The sequence below is a fragment of the Anomaloglossus baeobatrachus genome, unplaced genomic scaffold (assembly GCF_048569485.1).
Source record: "Anomaloglossus baeobatrachus isolate aAnoBae1 unplaced genomic scaffold, aAnoBae1.hap1 Scaffold_2388, whole genome shotgun sequence".
Classification (NCBI taxonomy): Eukaryota; Metazoa; Chordata; class Amphibia; order Anura; family Aromobatidae; genus Anomaloglossus; species Anomaloglossus baeobatrachus.
Genome location: NW_027442039.1, coordinates 38,557 through 55,912, shown reverse-complemented (window position 1 = coordinate 55,912; position 17,356 = coordinate 38,557). Strand labels below are relative to the sequence as shown.

General features: G+C 47.7%; 1 protein-coding gene across 1 annotated transcript in view; it reads right to left on the bottom strand.

The window, feature by feature from the left end:
• LOC142261683 (uncharacterized) overlaps positions 1-13,023 on the bottom strand; it is a 30,818-nt gene extending 17,795 nt beyond the window's left edge. The window contains exon 1 of the mRNA XM_075332143.1: positions 12,979-13,023. Coding sequence (XP_075188258.1) covers positions 12,979-13,023 — 45 coding nt within the window. The remainder of the gene's footprint in view (positions 1-12,978) is intronic.
• Between the last annotated feature and the right edge of the window lie 4,333 nt (positions 13,024-17,356).

The window sequence follows — 17,356 nt, the reverse complement described above, 5'->3', positions numbered from 1 at the left end:
TATTCCGTCATCCAGCGCATCTCCCGTATTCCGTCATCCAGCGCATCTCCCGTATTCCGTCATCCAGCGCATCTCCCGTATTCCGTCATCCAGCGCATCTCCCGTATTCCGTCATCCAGCGCATCTCCCGTATTCCGTCATCCAGCGCATCTCCCGTATTCCGTCATCCAGCGCATCTCCCGTATTCCGTCATCCAGCGCATCTCCCGTATTCCGTCATCCAGCGCATCTCCCGTATTCCGTCATCCAGCGCATCTCCCGTATTCCGTCATCCAGCGCATCTCCCGTATTCCGTCATCCAGCGCATCTCCCGTATTCCGTCATCCAGCGCATCTCCCGTATTCCATCATCCAGCGCATCTCCCGTATTCCATCATCCAGCGCATCTCCCGTATTCCATCATCCAGCGCATCTCCCGTATTCCATCATCCAGCGCATCTCCCGTATTCCATCATCCAGCGCATCTCCCGTATTCCATCATCCAGCGCATCTCCCGTATTCCATCATCCAGCGCATCTCCCGTATTCCATCATCCAGCGCATCTCCCGTATTCCATCATCCAGCGCAACTCCCGTATTCCATCATCCAGCGCATCTCCCGTATTCCATCATCCAGCGCATCTCCCGTATTCCATCATCCAGCGCATCTCCCGTATTCCATCATCCAGCGCATCTCCCGTATTCCATCATCCAGCGCATCTCCCGTATTCCATCATCCAGCGCATCTCCCGTATTCCATCATCCAGCGCATCTCCCGTATTCCATCATCCAGCGCATCTCCCGTATTCCATCATCCAGCGCATCTCCCGTATTCCATCATCCAGCGCATCTCCCGTATTCCATCATCCAGCGCATCTCCCGTATTCCATCATCCAGCGCATCTCCGTATTCCATCATCCAGCGCATCTCCCGTATTCCATCATCCAGCGCATCTCCCGTATTCCATCATCCAGCGCATCTCCCGTATTCCATCATCCAGCGCATCTCCCGTATTCCATCATCCAGCGCATCTCCCGTATTCCATCATCCAGCGCATCTCCCGTATTCCATCATCCAGCGCATCTCCCGTATTCCATCATCCAGCGCATCTCCCGTATTCCATCATCCAGCGCAACTCCCGTATTCCATCATCCAGCGCATCTCCCGTATTCCATCATCCAGCGCATCTCCCGTATTCCATCATCCAGCGCATCTCCCGTATTCCATCATCCAGCGCATCTCCCGTATTCCATCATCCAGCGCATCTCCCGTATTCCATCATCCAGCGCATCTCCCGTATTCCATCATCCAGCGCATCTCCCGTATTCCATCATCCAGCGCATCTCCCGTATTCCATCATCCAGCGCATCTCCCGTATTCCATCATCCAGCACATCTCCCGTATTCCATCATCCAGCACATCTCCCGTATTCCATCATCCAGCACATCTCCCGTATTCCATCATCCAGCACATCTCCTGTATTCCATCATCCGGCGCATCTCCTGTATTCCATCATCCGGCACATCTCCTGTATTCCATCATCCAGCGCATCTCCTGTATTCCGTTAGCACAAGAAATAACCACTGTGCATGCGCATCCAGCGCACTGTGAACATCACTTAGTTTTCATGCCCTTTCTTCGCGCATGCGCCACGCAGCGGTGTGCGCGGTGCATGCTCTGTGTCCGTTCCATGTCCAGGAGATGGATAATGGACGCAGCTCAGAGAATCATATATAAAGGCAGGTCACCGCCGGCACGGCTACACTCCCCTCCACTGGAATCACTCCCTGAATCACCACTGAAGGTATGTACTCATATGAGAGGTCAGTTTCACACAATTGGATCTTGGCCACAGGGGCATTATTCACATACAATGTATATAGCCACTACTGCAGCTACTCTCAGATACTGGAGCATCCTAAATAATACACAGGTTGCCCTTTTCTTCATCCAGTTTTATATCTCGATATGGCATATATTAGATTACAGTAACCTCTGATAGTAGAGTTTTATGTAGTATCCCCGTGCAGTAACCGGGTATATTACATGACATTAAGCTTATTCCCATGATTAATTCTTTTCATTTTAACACTATGACTCCTAGGTGCTTTATAGAGCCAGAGATCTAGAAATCTCATTTTCTGCATATGCACAGCACTTCTGAAATATCCCCACTGTTACTCTGATTCAAGTAAGTCACTATTTGCTCCCCACGTCATTCAGTTCACTAGTGCGCACCCCCTCAATTTTTCTTGAAATAACATTGGTTTCTCTGAAGGTCACTTGTGGAGCCCGGGAGAAATCTGCCTTCACACAGCAGATTAGTTACCTGCAGCCGGTCACACAGGCTTTACCCTGGAATAGCTCCTGTGGATGCAGCTTATATCAATTATGCTTCAATCCATTATATATTGATAATAACACTATATACTTTGTCTATTTCCTCAGATATTGCTCTTATGCCATATAGCTGCTGAAAAAAAAGCCACAAAAAACACTTCCTTTAAGAACGATTGTGTCCTTGCTTTTCTACACAAGTGCAAAAGGCATATACCTTCCATTCTGTACTCCGGGGGTCTCTGATGTGCTTGTCTTGTAAATCGGTGTGTACCCCAATATAAGTGTATCACTGTGTCTTTTATATTCTACTCTTACATTTGTATTTTATTTTTCTGCTTACTCATCTTAGGCTGTTCACCCCATATCCCCATATCCTCATATCCCCATATCCTCATATCCCCATATCCTCATATCCCCATATCCTCATATCCCCATATCCTCATATCCCCAGCGAGAAGCCACAGTTTGGAGCTTGAGAAACCTTTTGTCACTCATTTTTTTCTTAGGTGTGTGGACACTATTTATTATATTTCGTACTCTTGGCATCATTCTGATCAGTCTGGCATTTGTTCCATTTAAATGGAACAAATAAATAAAATAAAAATAAATAAAATAAAAATAAAAACAAAAATACAAAATAATTACTATTAATTCATAAATTGTATAAACTCAATCATTCACCTCTTTTCATGTATTTGTGCAAATCATCGCATTATTGCTCCTTTATTGTCTTATAGCGTCAGTTTGATGCATTCTTTTCATTAGTGATGCTTTGTATAAAGCTTTGTAATGTATGTTAGTGACTGTCATCATCTAAAAGAATCTGTTATGTTTTTGTTACATTAGATCCTCTTGTCCTTGACAAAAAAACAAAATTGATGGTTGAAACATTGGACATTTTTTGCCTATACACAAGTAAAATAAAATCCTTTGAAGCATTATATTCCTGTCTCGCATTTTGTGAAGTGTGCCGGAACTATTTTCTATTTTCTATACAATCTCATAGATGGGTCGACTGAATCTATCAGAGACAAAGAAACAAAAGCTTCATGATTCATAGAAATCAGCGAGAGAAAAACACTAGTAAAGTCTCAGAGCTGAAGGGGTTAATGCCGCCTGTGACCAATAATGGGGAATTTCCACACACCTCCACCTGCAGAGCCGCTGTCATGTGTGACAGTCATGTGGTTTCTGGCTATAGAAGGTCACAGCATCTGGCCGCGCAGAATGCTCCCTGACTTTCCATTGTTCCTGCTGTCAGGATTAATTTCCTGCTGGATTTCTCTCTCCCCCTTTTGGACCCAGCAGAAGCTCGCCTTACACCAGATCATCAGCAATGTCTTGGTGCATAAATACCCGTTACTTCCTTGGACTGATGCTGGTGATATTTTAGTTCATTCAAGCAAGAGGCTTGTACTCCTCTGTGGTAATGTCGCTGAACTGTATTACCTGTAGTTAAGTAGTTCATGCACTTTCCCTGTGTCCTCTTTAGTGTTTAGTGGGGTTGATGAAGAGCTCATCCCATCCGTTCCCTATTTAGGGCCCAGCTGTAGTTATATCTAGGGTCAGGTATCCGGCTCGGCGCAGAGGTACTCTCTATAGTGGTGAGGACCCAGGGACCAGCAGTAGGTTTGGTCAGGAGTCACCATCTTCTCGTTCCCTAGACACAGGGTTTCCCTTACCTTACTTTTTGCTGTTCGCTTGGCGCTTCCAAACCCCGTATCCAGCGAAACAAGCGCACAGTATACGGTAAATGCTAGAGTGTACAGGCTCCTTCCCGGCATGACGTCACTGCTGTCACGTGTTAGAGGCGTAGTCGGGGGCGTGGTCTTTTTTCACACTGCACGAGGAGACGCCATTTCCTCCTGCTTCTCGGCATGTGTGGTCGCTGCTTCTGCTGCAGCCTCTACCTCAGGACCCCGCGCTATGGATGACTCTTTCCTGCACAGAACAAGGTCAGTGTCTTCATAGTTACAAACGGGAGTTCTTTATTACTGTGTGTGTAACCTTCATGCTGTGTTGCTGGTCTGGATTTTTTTTTTGGGGCGCTCAATGCTACTGTGGACCATCTGTGGTGGGGCCAGTGCTGCTGGGGTCAGAGGGGGGCTCTGTCCTCTGCTGGGGATGTTGGGGGGGCCCAGTGCTGGGGCCAGTGGGGGGCTCGGTCCTCTGCTGGGGATGTTGGGGGGGCCCAGTGCTGGGGTCAGTGGGGGGCTCGGTCCTCTGCTGGGGATGTTGGGGGGGGGTCCAGTACTGGGGTCAGTGGGGGGCTCGGTCCTCTGCTGGGGATGTTGGGGGGGGGGAGGTCCAGTGCTGGGGTCAGTGGGGGGGGGGGGCATCTGTTACGGGGGGGATCGTTGCTTCTCTCCCCCCCCCTCCTTCTCTCCCCCCCCCCTCCTTCTCTCCCCCCCCTCCTTCTCTCCCCCCCTCCTTCTCTCTCCCCCCTCCTTCTCTCTCCCCTCCCCTCCTTCTCTCCCCCCCCCCTTCCTTCTCCCCCCCTCCTTCTCCCCCCCCTCCTTCTCTCCCCCCCCTCCTTCTCTCCCCCCCCCTCCTTCTCTCCCCCCCCCTCCTTCTCTCCCCCCCTCCTTCTCTCTCCCCCCCCTCCTTCTCTCCCCTCCCCTCCTTCTCTCCCCCCCCCTCCTTCTCTCCCCTCTCCCCCCCTCCTCTCCCCCTCCTTCTTTCTCTCCCCCCCTCCTTCTTCTCTCTCCCCCCCTCCTTCTTCTCTCTCCCCCCCCTCCTTCTTCTCTCTCTCCCCCCCCCTCCTTCTCTCCCCCCCTCCTTCTTCTCTCTCCCCCCCCTCCTTCTTCTCTCTCCCCCCCCTCCTTCTCTCTCCCCCCCCTCCTTCTCTCTCCCCCCCCTCCTTCTCTCCCCCCCCCCCCCTCCTTCTCCCCCCCCCCTCCTTCTCCCCCCCCCCCTCCTTCTCTCCCCCCCCTCCTTCTCTCCCCCCCCCTCCTTCTCTCCCCCCCCTCCTTCTCTCCCCCCCCTCCTTCTCTCCCCCCCCCCTCCTTCTCTCCCCCCCCCCTCCTTCTCTCCCCCCCCCTCCTTCTCTCCCCCCCCCCCTCCTTCTCTCCCCCCCCCCCTCCTTCTCTCCCCCCCCCCCCCTCCTTCTCTCCCCCCCCCCCTCCTTCTCTCCCCCCCCCTCCTTCTCTCCCCCCCCTCCTTCTCTCCCCCCCCCCTTCTCTCCCCCCCTCCTCTCCCCCCCCCCCCCTCCTTCTTCTCTTCTCCCCCCCCTCCTTCTTCTCTCTCTCCCCCCCTCCTTCTTCTCTCTCCCCCCTCCTTCTTCTCTCTCCCCCCCTCCTTCTTCTCTCTCCCCCCCTCCTTCTTCTCTCTCCCCCCCTCCTTCTTCTCTCTCCCCCCCCTCCTTCTTCTCTCTCCCCCCCCTCCTTCTTCTCTCTCCCCCCCTCCTTCTTCTCTCTCCCCCCCTCCTTCTTCTCTCTCCCCCCCTCCTTCTTCTCTCTCCCCCCCTCTCCTTCTCTCTCTCCCCCCCTCCTTCTCCTCTCTCCCCCCCTCCTTCTTCTCTCTCCCCCCCTCCTTCTTCTCTCTCCCCCCCCTCCTTCTTCTCTTCTCCCCCCCCTCCTTCTCTTCTCCCCCCCCTCCTTCTTCTCTTCTCCCCCCCTCCTTCTTCTCTTCTCCCCCCCTCCTTCTTCTCTTCTCCCCCCCTCCTTCTTCTCTTCTCCCCCCCTCCTTCTTCTCTTCTCCCCCCCTCCTTCTTCTCTTCTCCCCCCCCTCCTTCTTCTCTTCTCCCCCCCCTCCTTCTTCTCTTCTCCCCCCCTCCTTCTTCTCTTCTCCCCCCTCCTTCTTCTCTTCTCCCCCCCTCCTTCTTCTCTTCTCCCCCCCCTCCTTCTTCTCTTCTCCCCCCCCTCCTTCTTCTCTCCCCCCCCCTCCTTCTCTCCCCTGTGTACCCCATAACCCTAAGGCGTGACAGATGAGTATGAGATGTAGGGTGCTGCAGCACTGTGGGGGGGACGGGTAGGTGATGGACAGATGGGGAGGGGATGTAGGTGGTGCAGATTTGTGGATTGCTTTGTGGTTGAGAGAGCACTTTAGATTGTACTCTGTAGCGGATGGGCAGCAGCTGGCACAGGGTAGAGGCATGGGTTTAGCGTTTTGAGTGAGCTATGATGCTGGCTGCTGCATTCAAAAATGATTTCAGAGGTTTATTGGGGGGTTAAATTCAATTTTGGGTTATAAGTTGCTTCATAATACAACTTTTCTTTTTCGCTCTATTGGGAGACCCAGACAACTGGGAAGCAGATTGGTACCTTGTTGTTGTGCCGGGACGCCATGAGGTCGACGTCCGGCACCCCCCAGCGGCAACAGATCTCCTGAAACACGTCCGGGTGAAGGGACCATTCCCCTGCGTCCATGCCCTGGCGACTGAGATAATCTGCTTCCCAGTTGTCTGGGTCTCCCAATTAGAGCTAGAAGAAAAGGAATTTACGGTAAGTAAACAAAATTCCCTTCTTTTCCTTTCTTGCTCCCCTGCAGTCACCAGAAACCCATAATTACACAATGAATTAAATGCACTTCTAATTTTAATTTTTTTTTTTTTTTTTCTTTCAGGTTTTGACACAATCTGCTGCAGAATTGATGATGGAATTGCCGTACTCCTTGCTTTGTGTGGATGATGCGTCCTACATGGGGGGCTTTACATATTTTTATCCATTCAGTTGCCTTTATACTGAGTTTGTTGCTCTATTGCTTTGTAATTAATGAATATTTTTTTTTGGGCGGGGGGGGGGGGGGGTTATAAAGTTTCACTCTTCAGGAAAAAAGTTCATTTTAAAAGGAGATTCTGTTTTGTCATTAATATCTGAAGTTGAAGTAAGTTTTAAATGCATCAGAAATAAGAAACATAAAACAGTAAAGTCTGCAGTTTACAATGTAAAAAAATGTATTTTTGTACAAAAGTTTAATTTGTGATAAACTATAATAAAGTTGTATTTGTACAATATTTAGTCCTGTTATTTGTATTTAAATCTGTTCATTTTATTTAAATATTTATGTGAATGTTTATGCCAAATTTATTTTTCAAAGTAAAATTACTAAATTTCGATGAGTAATGGAAATGTTTGGGGTTTTTTTTTCCCCTTTTTTAACACATCTTCAGTATGTAGTTATAAAATTGGTCAGTTTCCATATTGAAATTTACATTTTAATTACATGCATATGCAGGAAAAGTTTGAAGCATCTGTGTAAAGCATAAAGTCCTTATAAGAATGACATGGACAAGAAAAATTCTTTTGTAACAATGATATTCACTTGCAAAAGCTGCATGGAGGAAAATATCCTTAAGGCCAGTGTCATGTTTGCGATTGCCTCGCGTGTATCTCGAGCGAGTCTCGCGGTGCATCACCCTTCACAGGCTCGCACTTTCCTCACAGGAGTGTCTGAGCTGCATAGAGATACATGCAACCGATCTGCTCCTGTGAGGAGAGTGAGAGTCCGTGACGGGTGACGCACCGAGAGATACACGCAAGGCAATCGCAAATGACACCGACCTAAGGACTGTTTCACACGTCTGTGAAAAACAGACGTTTTTCACCGACGTGTAAAATAATGCATATGTCCCTCCGTGAGCTGTGATTCACGGCACACATGGGTTGTTCATGTGAAATCCGCCATGCGTGCTTTGTTATACATGATTGCACATGGACAAACTCACCTCTCCTGTTCCTGCTGTCCGTGGTGCTGAAGAGTCCTGCGATGCAGCATCAGGCCGCTTTCTCACCTCTATAGCCACTTTCACAGCATATTAAAAAGGTTGTTCTTTAAAAAAATTTTAAAAGCAGATTAATTATATAGTACATTTTAAAATCTACGTGGTCAAAATTGTTGGTACCCCTCATTTAAAGTAAAACCCACAATGGTCACAGAAATAACTTGAACCTAACAAAAATAATAATTATGAAAATGAGCAAATGACAGTCAGACATTGCTACTTTTCTGCTTCCACAGAAGTATTTTAAAAAATGAAACTCTTGATAAATGCCTGGACAGAAATGATGATCCCGTAACTTAATATTTTGTTGCACAACCTTTCGAGGCATCAAACGATTCCTGTAACTGTTAATGAGACTTCTGCGCCTCTCGACAGGTATTTTGGCTGCTCCTCAAGAGACCTCATGACAACCACCAGGTCACCAGCCTATGGAAATCCTCTCGGACTATGGCAAGAGCATGTATTGAGAGGCTTTTCATTGAAGAACTCAGATATAATAATTTTCAAATCAGAAGCATTGCTATTAGGGATGATCGAATACCTAAAATATTCGGCTTCGCGAATATTTTCCGAATACCTCGCCACTATTCGATGCGCAATGTAAGTCTATGGGAAGCCCGAATAGTAGTGAATATTTGTTGTTCGGGTTTCCCATAGACTTACATTGTGCATCGAATATTCGCAAATGGTCGAATAGTGGCAAAGTATTTGGAAAATATTTGCAAAGCCGAGTAATCGAAGTATTCGATCATCCCTAATTGCTATACATTATATCAGCAATGAACGTAATAAAAGTTAAAGTCCCACTTAGTTAAGAGTGAAATCGTTTTATAAATAGTCACTAAATAGGTACATTTATGTAAATAAAATAAAGTAGATATATTTGTCCAGCAAACATCAGGAACAAGCCGACTATAGAACTGGAAAAATATTTAACCCCTTCTGCATTAAAAGGTATCCTAGAAATTGAATTGTCCTGCAAAAATAAAGATGCCAAACAACTCTATCATGAGAAAAATACTAAATATACAGAATATAACAAAATAATTATTTTTATATTCGTTTATTTTATTGTGCAAAATCACCAAAAACAATACAAATCCGGTATCCCTGTAATCATGAGAATAAAGCCATCTTCTCACTTGTAACACACGCGGAACGGTGTGAACGTCCTGAATTAATGTTTTGGGTTTTTCTTTTTTTTTTTTTTTGTTCATTCTGCCTACTAAAAATCTTAATATAAAGCAATTAAAAAATGGTATGTGCATGTAAATGTTAACAATAAAAATGTAAACTAGTGCTTCAGAATACAGCACTTAGATGACTTTTAATAGACATAAAGAAAAATGAAAGCTCTCAAAATAGTTTGATGCAAAAAGGTTGTTTTTTTTTTTTTGTTTAAGAAAATCTCACCCAAATCTAAAGACACACAATATAAATCCGATAACTGGTGTAAGTGCAAAGTCTAATCATGTATACCGCACAGTGAACTGTGTAAAAACTAAATAAAGAAATTATTGACCTACTGTGGATTTGTTCATTGTTCCTCCTGAAGATCGCAAAAGGGCTCAGCACACATTTATCCTGAACTCAGAGCTGAGCTCTTAAGCAGGAGAATCCGTGAAAATCTCTGAAACACGGGCTTCAGACAGAACCCCTGACTGAAAATTCACTATAATGAGGCAGATGGAGACTGAGCCGCCCCCACGTCAGCAGCCGGGCTGCTCGGATTCGCGGTGGCACGAGGGCGTCCGGACCTGGGGGTCGCGCGGCCGCTCGAATAAAGGGGGTGGTGTATTTAAAGTTCGTGACGCCACCCGTGGTGTGTGGTATGGTGGAGTACCACCACTGCAGCTGGGAGTACCCGGTGGGCAGCCAGGTGTTTAACCCCTCCACGGGTAGGGGGAATGCCCGGGACTCTGTGGTGGTGGGACGTGCCGTTGGGGAGGTAGGGGGCACTTGCGTACTCACTCAGGCCATAAAGCTGACACCGACAACTTAGTAGACTAAAGTTCTGGATGCCGCTGAGGGGGAGCACGTTTGGGTCCTGTTTCTGCTGGTGTTGCCTGATGATCTGTGACCTTTCCCTTGGCACCTTGTTCTCTTCTAGTTGGCCCCTATAGCTTGAAACTAATCGGGTCCCGCTCCCCAGTGTGACTAACTGAGGGAGCTTGCTCTCAGGGTTCACGCTTGGGATTTCCTGCACCGTTTTAGTGGAAAGTCCTATCCTCCTCGTTGCGCTAGTACCCCAATTTTGGAGCGGATGGAGAGCGGATCTTGAAGGCTCCGTTCTCGTCGGGTGAATTGTCAGGTTGCCTGAAGTTACTCCCTGACCTAGGGTCCACGTACCCCGTCTTGCCCTGGTCCCAGCACGGTAATGGTAAAAGACCGCTGACTGTCCTCCACGACAATACTGTGCCCCTTGTCATGCTGTCCACTGGTGGGTGTGGTGCAGAGTGTTCCTAGGATTTTGATTAGCTGGTTTTGGCAACACCATTGGTTAGGGACCCATAACCAAGGAGGAGGTGGATATTGCACAGAAGGGCAGATTGCACAATACCCTGTGACGACCTGATTGGCCAGGGCGTCACATTCCCCCTTGGTTAAATGTAGCTCGTCCCAGAGCTACAGTACATCAGAGATTTATTATTTACTTTTTTTAAACTGAAGAAGAAAAAAGAAACATTTTTATTTACACAATACATCCCTCATTAGGGAGGCTGGTTACTTAAACGTTACGGGAAACTGTGAGTTAATCTCTCCAACGGTGGAACGCTACCGGTTTCAGTAGTAGAGGAGGCTCAACCTGCCCTGTTGCAGCCTCTTCCTGCAACAGTCCAGGCCCAATGTCCAGAATCCCATTAACTCGCCAACCAAACAACCTGACCCCCTGCAAACCTATTGTGGGTCCGTGACCAGGTTAAGGTCACGGGCGTTGTAATAGACGACTCTGGTGGGCACAGGAGGTGCAACTATTTACAAAAACATAAGTTCGTGTTGGTCACAACCAGTCCTGTGACCGTGGTCCATTTTTACTATATATAATTAACGAAGTCCATGTACCGGTTGTACACATTATAGCCAATCTTCTCGCAAATCAGGTAACTTTCACTCTTCATTTAGACCCTGTTGATTAGACACACTCATTTTCTAAAAATCTCTACATGAAAAATAAAAAAACTTAGTAAAATAACAAAACACCGATACCTAGCAATTTCTGTTACAACATTAAATATTACTGGTACTTCTAGCATTCTTCACGATGCCTCCGTGGGGGCTGACCAAAGTTAGCACGGGTTGACCTCCTCAATTCTAGACCCTCATCCCCTCCACCTGGTGGCACGACAATACTCCTCTACAGGTTCCTCGCCCTCAGTGTTGGGTGTAGCTAGTAGGACCCTACGTGTGCGTGGCAAGGGTACAGGCGCTACTCTAGGTGCTGGAGTGGGTGCAGTGTCAGTAAGCCTTTCCTGTTCTAGTTCTTCCACGGGTTGTGGGAATGTTAACACAGGGACTACTACTGCTCCATTCTGCATAGGCCAATCTTCCGGAAAGTCACCTAGGATGGTACGTATCATCCTCTTCTTTCCTTCCACCACTTGAGGCTGAGTTTCATCTGCCACCCTTAAGGGATCTGGGCACTTCTTCAGATGGTCTCGGGATACCGTAGATGTGGTCCTTCCTTGATCCTTGCTGATTAGGTAGGTCTTCTGGTTATCAAAGTTGGATGGCTCTACCACATATGGCTCCTTTTCCCACTGATCATCTAGTTTGTGCAGCTTTCTGTTCCTTTTTAATACAATCTCGCTACGGGCGAAGGTGGCTGCTTTTGCTTGCTTGTTAAAGTTTCTTTCTTGCCGTTCCCGGGTTTGATTCAAACTCTTGTCAACAGACTTCTGAATCTGTTTGTACTGGATCTGGCGACGCAAGTCCCAATCCGCTCCGGGCACGTGGGTTTCGGGCAATTCGACCTCCATCTCCAAGTCCACGGGAAGTCTTCCAGGTCTAGCTCTCATCAGATAAGCTGGGGTACTTTTGGTGGATCCCACCGGGATGTTGTTATAGATGTCCACAAGGTCTGGTAGTTTTTCAGGCCACTGGTTCCGCTGCTCAAGAGGAAGGGTTTTCAACAGATTGATCACTAGGTGGTTCATCTTCTCACACATCCTGTTCATCTGCGCATGATAGGGTGTGGTGCGTATCTTTTTGCACCCGTACAGACTGCAGAACTCCTGGAAGATTTCCGCCTTGAATGCAAGGCCTTGATCCTTAAGGACTCGATCGGGGTACCCATGCGGCCTACAGAAGTGTGCCTGGAACGCGGTGCTGGCAGTCAAATCTTTAACGGGTACCACCACCAAGAACCCCGTGAGCAATGGTCGACTATCGTGAGTGCATACGTTTATCCACTCCTGCTGGGGGTCAATTTGACATGGTCCAGAGCCACAATCTCCAGGGGCTGCTTGTTGACAATCGGCTAAAGTGGTGCTCGCTCCCAGTAGGGGGCGTCAGCGTCCGGCCTCTGCTCCCTAGCTGGCTCTGGCTTCAGGTGCACTCTTGCGGCCCCAACAGCCGTAGAGATGTCACGCGGCGGTGGAACCGGTAGCTCTCCAGGCTCCACTTCCGCCTTGTTAAACAGAAGAACCCACTGCTCTGTAGCCGGGGTTGCAGAGTCCGGGTGCTCCACCTCTGAAGACGGTCCCGGTAATGCGGCCGGGTCTGGTCTGGCCGGTGTCAGGGTGACCGCTGTCGTGACTTGGTCAAGGGACAGAACCGTGTTTCCCGCAGCAGGAGTTTCGTATATAGGAGCTGATGATTCCGCTGCCGTGGTGGAAGTAAGTAGCTCAGCGTCCACAGAGGACGGGGATTGGGGGCGGTCCGGATACCACAGCTGCATTAGCCGGATTAGGGTAATCAACAGGGACTGGGTAACTGCTTACCCTCTCTTCACGTGGCATCTCAATCGCACGGGCTCGCACCGCCATCGCCAAGCTCCTCATCTCTTCCCTCAAGTGGTCCAGTATAAACAGGAACTGCATCCGCATTCTCCTGCACAGCTGCTCCATCTCTTCTTCGATCCAAGTCGTGGTCCCGAGAACAACACGTTCCGGTGACCAGCTCTGCTCCGCCATCTTGCCTCAGTGCTGTCCAGGAACGTTATGGCAGAGTACTGGAGTCCCTGCTTCTCTTCCGCTGCTGCTACATGCCGTCACGCCCCCTTGGTTTTCACTCAGCACTCTTCTCGATGTTGTGGCCCTCTGGAAACTTCCAGTTCCGGCCTCTCACTCAGGACGAAGGGCAGGGCTTCTGCTTTGCGCTCTTTCGAGGGAAAGATGGCGTTTTGGGGCAAAAAGATGGCGGAATTGGCAGGAAACGCACGGTTTTCGGTTGTCAAGGCGCATATCACCCAGGTAAGTGGGTCCTGCTCATATCCTGTTCGTGACGCCAGGAATTTTGAGGTGTGCCACCCCTGCAAAGTCCCACTGTTAAAAAAAAAAAGACATATACTGAAGTGGATACAATTTGCCAAAGAGCACCTCAACTGGCATAAAGGGAAATGGAGAAACATCTTGTGGACTGATGAAAGTAAAATTGTTCTTTTTTGCTCGAAGGGCCACAGATAGTTTGTCAGACGACACCCAAACTCTAAAGGCCACTTTACACACAGAGATAAATCTGCGGCAGATCTGTGGTTGCAGTGAAATTCTGCACAATCAGTGCCAGGTTTGTGGCTGTGTACAAATGGAACAATATGTCCATGATTTCACTGCAACCACAGATCTGACAAAGATTTATCTCTGCGTATAAAGGTCACGCTGAAGACAGTGAAGCATGGTGGTGCAAGCATCATGATATGGGCATGTTCCTCTTACTATGATACTGGCCTATTTACCGCATACCAGGGGTCATGGACCAGTTTACATATATCACAATATTTGAAGAGGTCATGTTGCCTTACACTGAAGAGCAAATTCCCTTGAAATGGGTGTTTCAACAAGACAACAACCCTAACCAAAATTTTGTATCCAGTCCAACAAAATGGAGGTAATGGAGCAGCAAGTCCAATACCCGGACCTTAGGGTACTGTACATTCACACGACCGTCCCGTTTTTGCAGTCTGCAAACAACGGTCCTGTGTTTCAACGGATGCATCCATTTGAAAATCCACGTGACAAGCGCATTCCTTCCGTTCCATTCCATATACGGTCTGTGTGCCTTTTTTTTTGCGGACCACAAAAACACGTAAGGGTTACATACAGTCTAAAACTAGAAAGATAGATAGAAGTTGGGCCTACCTGTCTCCACTGTTGGGAGCATCATCCGGAAGTGGAAGGCTTATGGAACTACTGTTAGCCTTCCACGGCCTGGACAGCCTTTGAAAGTTTCATCCCGTGCCGAGGCCAGGCTTGTCCGAAGAGTCAAGGCTAACCCAACGACAACAAGGAAGGAGCTCCGGGAAGATCTCATGGCAGTGGGGACATTGGTTTCAGTCAATACCATAAGTAACGTACTCCACCGCAATGGTCTCTGTTCCAGACGAGCCCGTAAGGTACCTTTACTTTCAAAGCGTCATGTCAAGGCTCGTCTACAGTTTGCTCATGATCACTTGGAGGACTCTGAGACAGACTGATTCAAGGTTCTCTGGTCTGATGAGACCAAGATCGAGATCTTTGGTGCCAACCACACACGTGACGTTTGGAGACTGGATGGCACTGCATACGACTCCAAGAATACCATCCCTACAGTCAAGCATGGTGGTGGCAGCATCATGCTGTGGGGCTGTTTCTCAGCCAAGGGGCCTGGTCATCTGGTCCACATCCATGGGAAGATGGATAGCACTGCCTACCTGGAGATTTTGGCCAAGAACCTCCGCTCCTCCATCAAGGATCTTAAGATGGGTTGTCATTTCATCTTCCAACAAGACAACGACCCAAAGCACACAGCCAAGAAAACCAAGGCCTGGTTCAAGAGGGAAAAAATCAAGGTGTTGCAGTGGCCTAGTCAGTCTCCTGACCTTAACCCATTTGAAAACTTGTGGAAGGAGCTCAAGATTAAAGTCCACATGAGACACCCAAAGAACCTAGATAACTTGGAGAAGATCTGCATGGAGGAGTGGGCCAAGATAACTCCAGAGACCTGTGCCGGCCTGATCAGGTCTTATAAAAGACGATTATTAGCTGTAATTGCAAACAAGGGTTATTCCACAAAATATTACACCTAGGGGTTGAATAATAATTGACCGCACTTTTATGTTGAAAATTTATTAAAATTTAACTGAGCAACATAACTTGTTGGTTTGTAAGATTTATGCATCTGTTAATAAATCCTGCTCTTGTTTGAAGTTTGAAGGCTCTAACTTATTTGCATCTTATCAAACCTGCTAAATCTGCAGGGGGTTGAATACTACTTGTAGGCACTGTATACATTCTAGTGTATTCAGTAGTGAATTAGCTGGAATGTACAGGGGGCTGCAGTCAGGACCTGGAAGGAGCCTATATATCTGAAATCCTCAGTAATATACACCTGGAAGAAGCCCGTACATTCTAGTGTCTTCAATAGTGAAACAGCTAGAATGTACAGGCTGCAGTCAGGCCCAGGAAGGAGCCCATATATCTGAAATTCTCAGTAATTAGACTGTGAACCCTCGCAGGCAGGGTGCTCTATCCTCCTGTACCACAGTCTGTGTCTTGTAATGTTTATGATTATTGTGCTTGTTTTTATGTATACCCTTTCCACATGTAAATGGCCATGGAATAAATGGTGCTATAATAATAAATAATAATAATATACACCTGAAAGGAGCCTGTACACTTTAGTTTTTTCAGTAAAGAGTGTATTGCAATGTACGGGCTGCAGTAAGGTCCGGGAAGGAGCCTGTATATCTGAAATCCTCAGTAATATACACCTGGAAGGAGTCTGTACATTCTAGCGTCTTCAGTAGTGAAACAGCTAGAATGTACGGGCTGCAGTCAGGACCTGGAAGGAGTCCGTGCATTCTAGCTTCTTCAGTAGTGAGTCAGCTAGAATGTACGGGCTGCAGTCAGGCCCTGGAAGGAGCCCATATATCTGAAATTCTCAGTAATTAGACTGTGAACCCTCGCAGGCAGGGTGCTCTCTCCTCCTGTACCAGTCTGTGTCTTGTAATGTTCATGATTATTGTGCTTGTTTTTATGTATACCCTTTCCACATGTAAATGGCCATGGAATAAATGGTGCTATAATAATAAATAATAATAATATACACCTGGAAGGAGCCTGTACATTCTAGTTTCTTCAGTAAAGAGTGTATTACAATGTACGGGATGCAGTAAGGTCCGGGAAGGAGCCTGTATATCTGAAATCCTCAGTAATATACACCTGGAAGGAGCCCATATATTCTAGTTTCTTCAGTAAAGGGTGTATTACAATGTACGGGTTGCAGTCAGGTCCGGGAAGGAGCCTGTATATCTGAAATCCTCAGTAATATACACCTGGAAGGAGCCCGTACGTTCTAGTGTCTTCAGTAGTGAAACAGCTAGAATATACAGGCTACAGTCAGGCCCAGGAAGGAGCCCGTACATTCTAGCTTCTTCAGTAGTGAGCCAGCTAGAATGTACGGGCTCCTTCCAGATCATGACTGCAGCCTGTACATTCTAGCTGCTTCACTACTGAAGAAGCTAGAATGTACGGGCTCCTTCCTGGGCATGACTACAGCCTGTACATTCTAGGCTCAACCCCACCTGCAGAGCCGCACACTGGATATATGGCTGCTCTGTGCTTACAGGACCTGTGATGATGTCACATGGAGGGGAGGAGTCAGGGTCACATGATCAGCTCCTCAGTGTCTGGTAGGGGCTCAGTATCCGGATCCGCACAGATCGTATGGCGTGAGTGTCTCGTCTTTCTTTATAGTAAAGACATCATGTATTTGGTGACCGTAATCGGACAACGCGTTTCCAGCAGTTGTTTCTGTTACTCAGAGCATCCATGTAATAAAATCACATACACTTATAACATATGGAAGACTAGACGGTGACCAATGAGACTTTGGCAAGTCCTAATTAATTCCAACCCACCTCCCGCACCACATCACAGAGGGGAATGGAGGAAGGAGAATGGGTTCAGAAATTATCCAAGACAAATACGGTAGGGAATAGTTCTGTAAATTTGCAGAAATGATACATTGATGTACAACATATCGGCCGTAACAGACACTGATATCAACAGACTCAAAAATCCTCCTAAGCATATCTAACACGTGTGACAGATATAACGCATACATATCACACTGCATAACGAGTACTGGTGTATGTACATAGCACACTGCATAACGAGTATA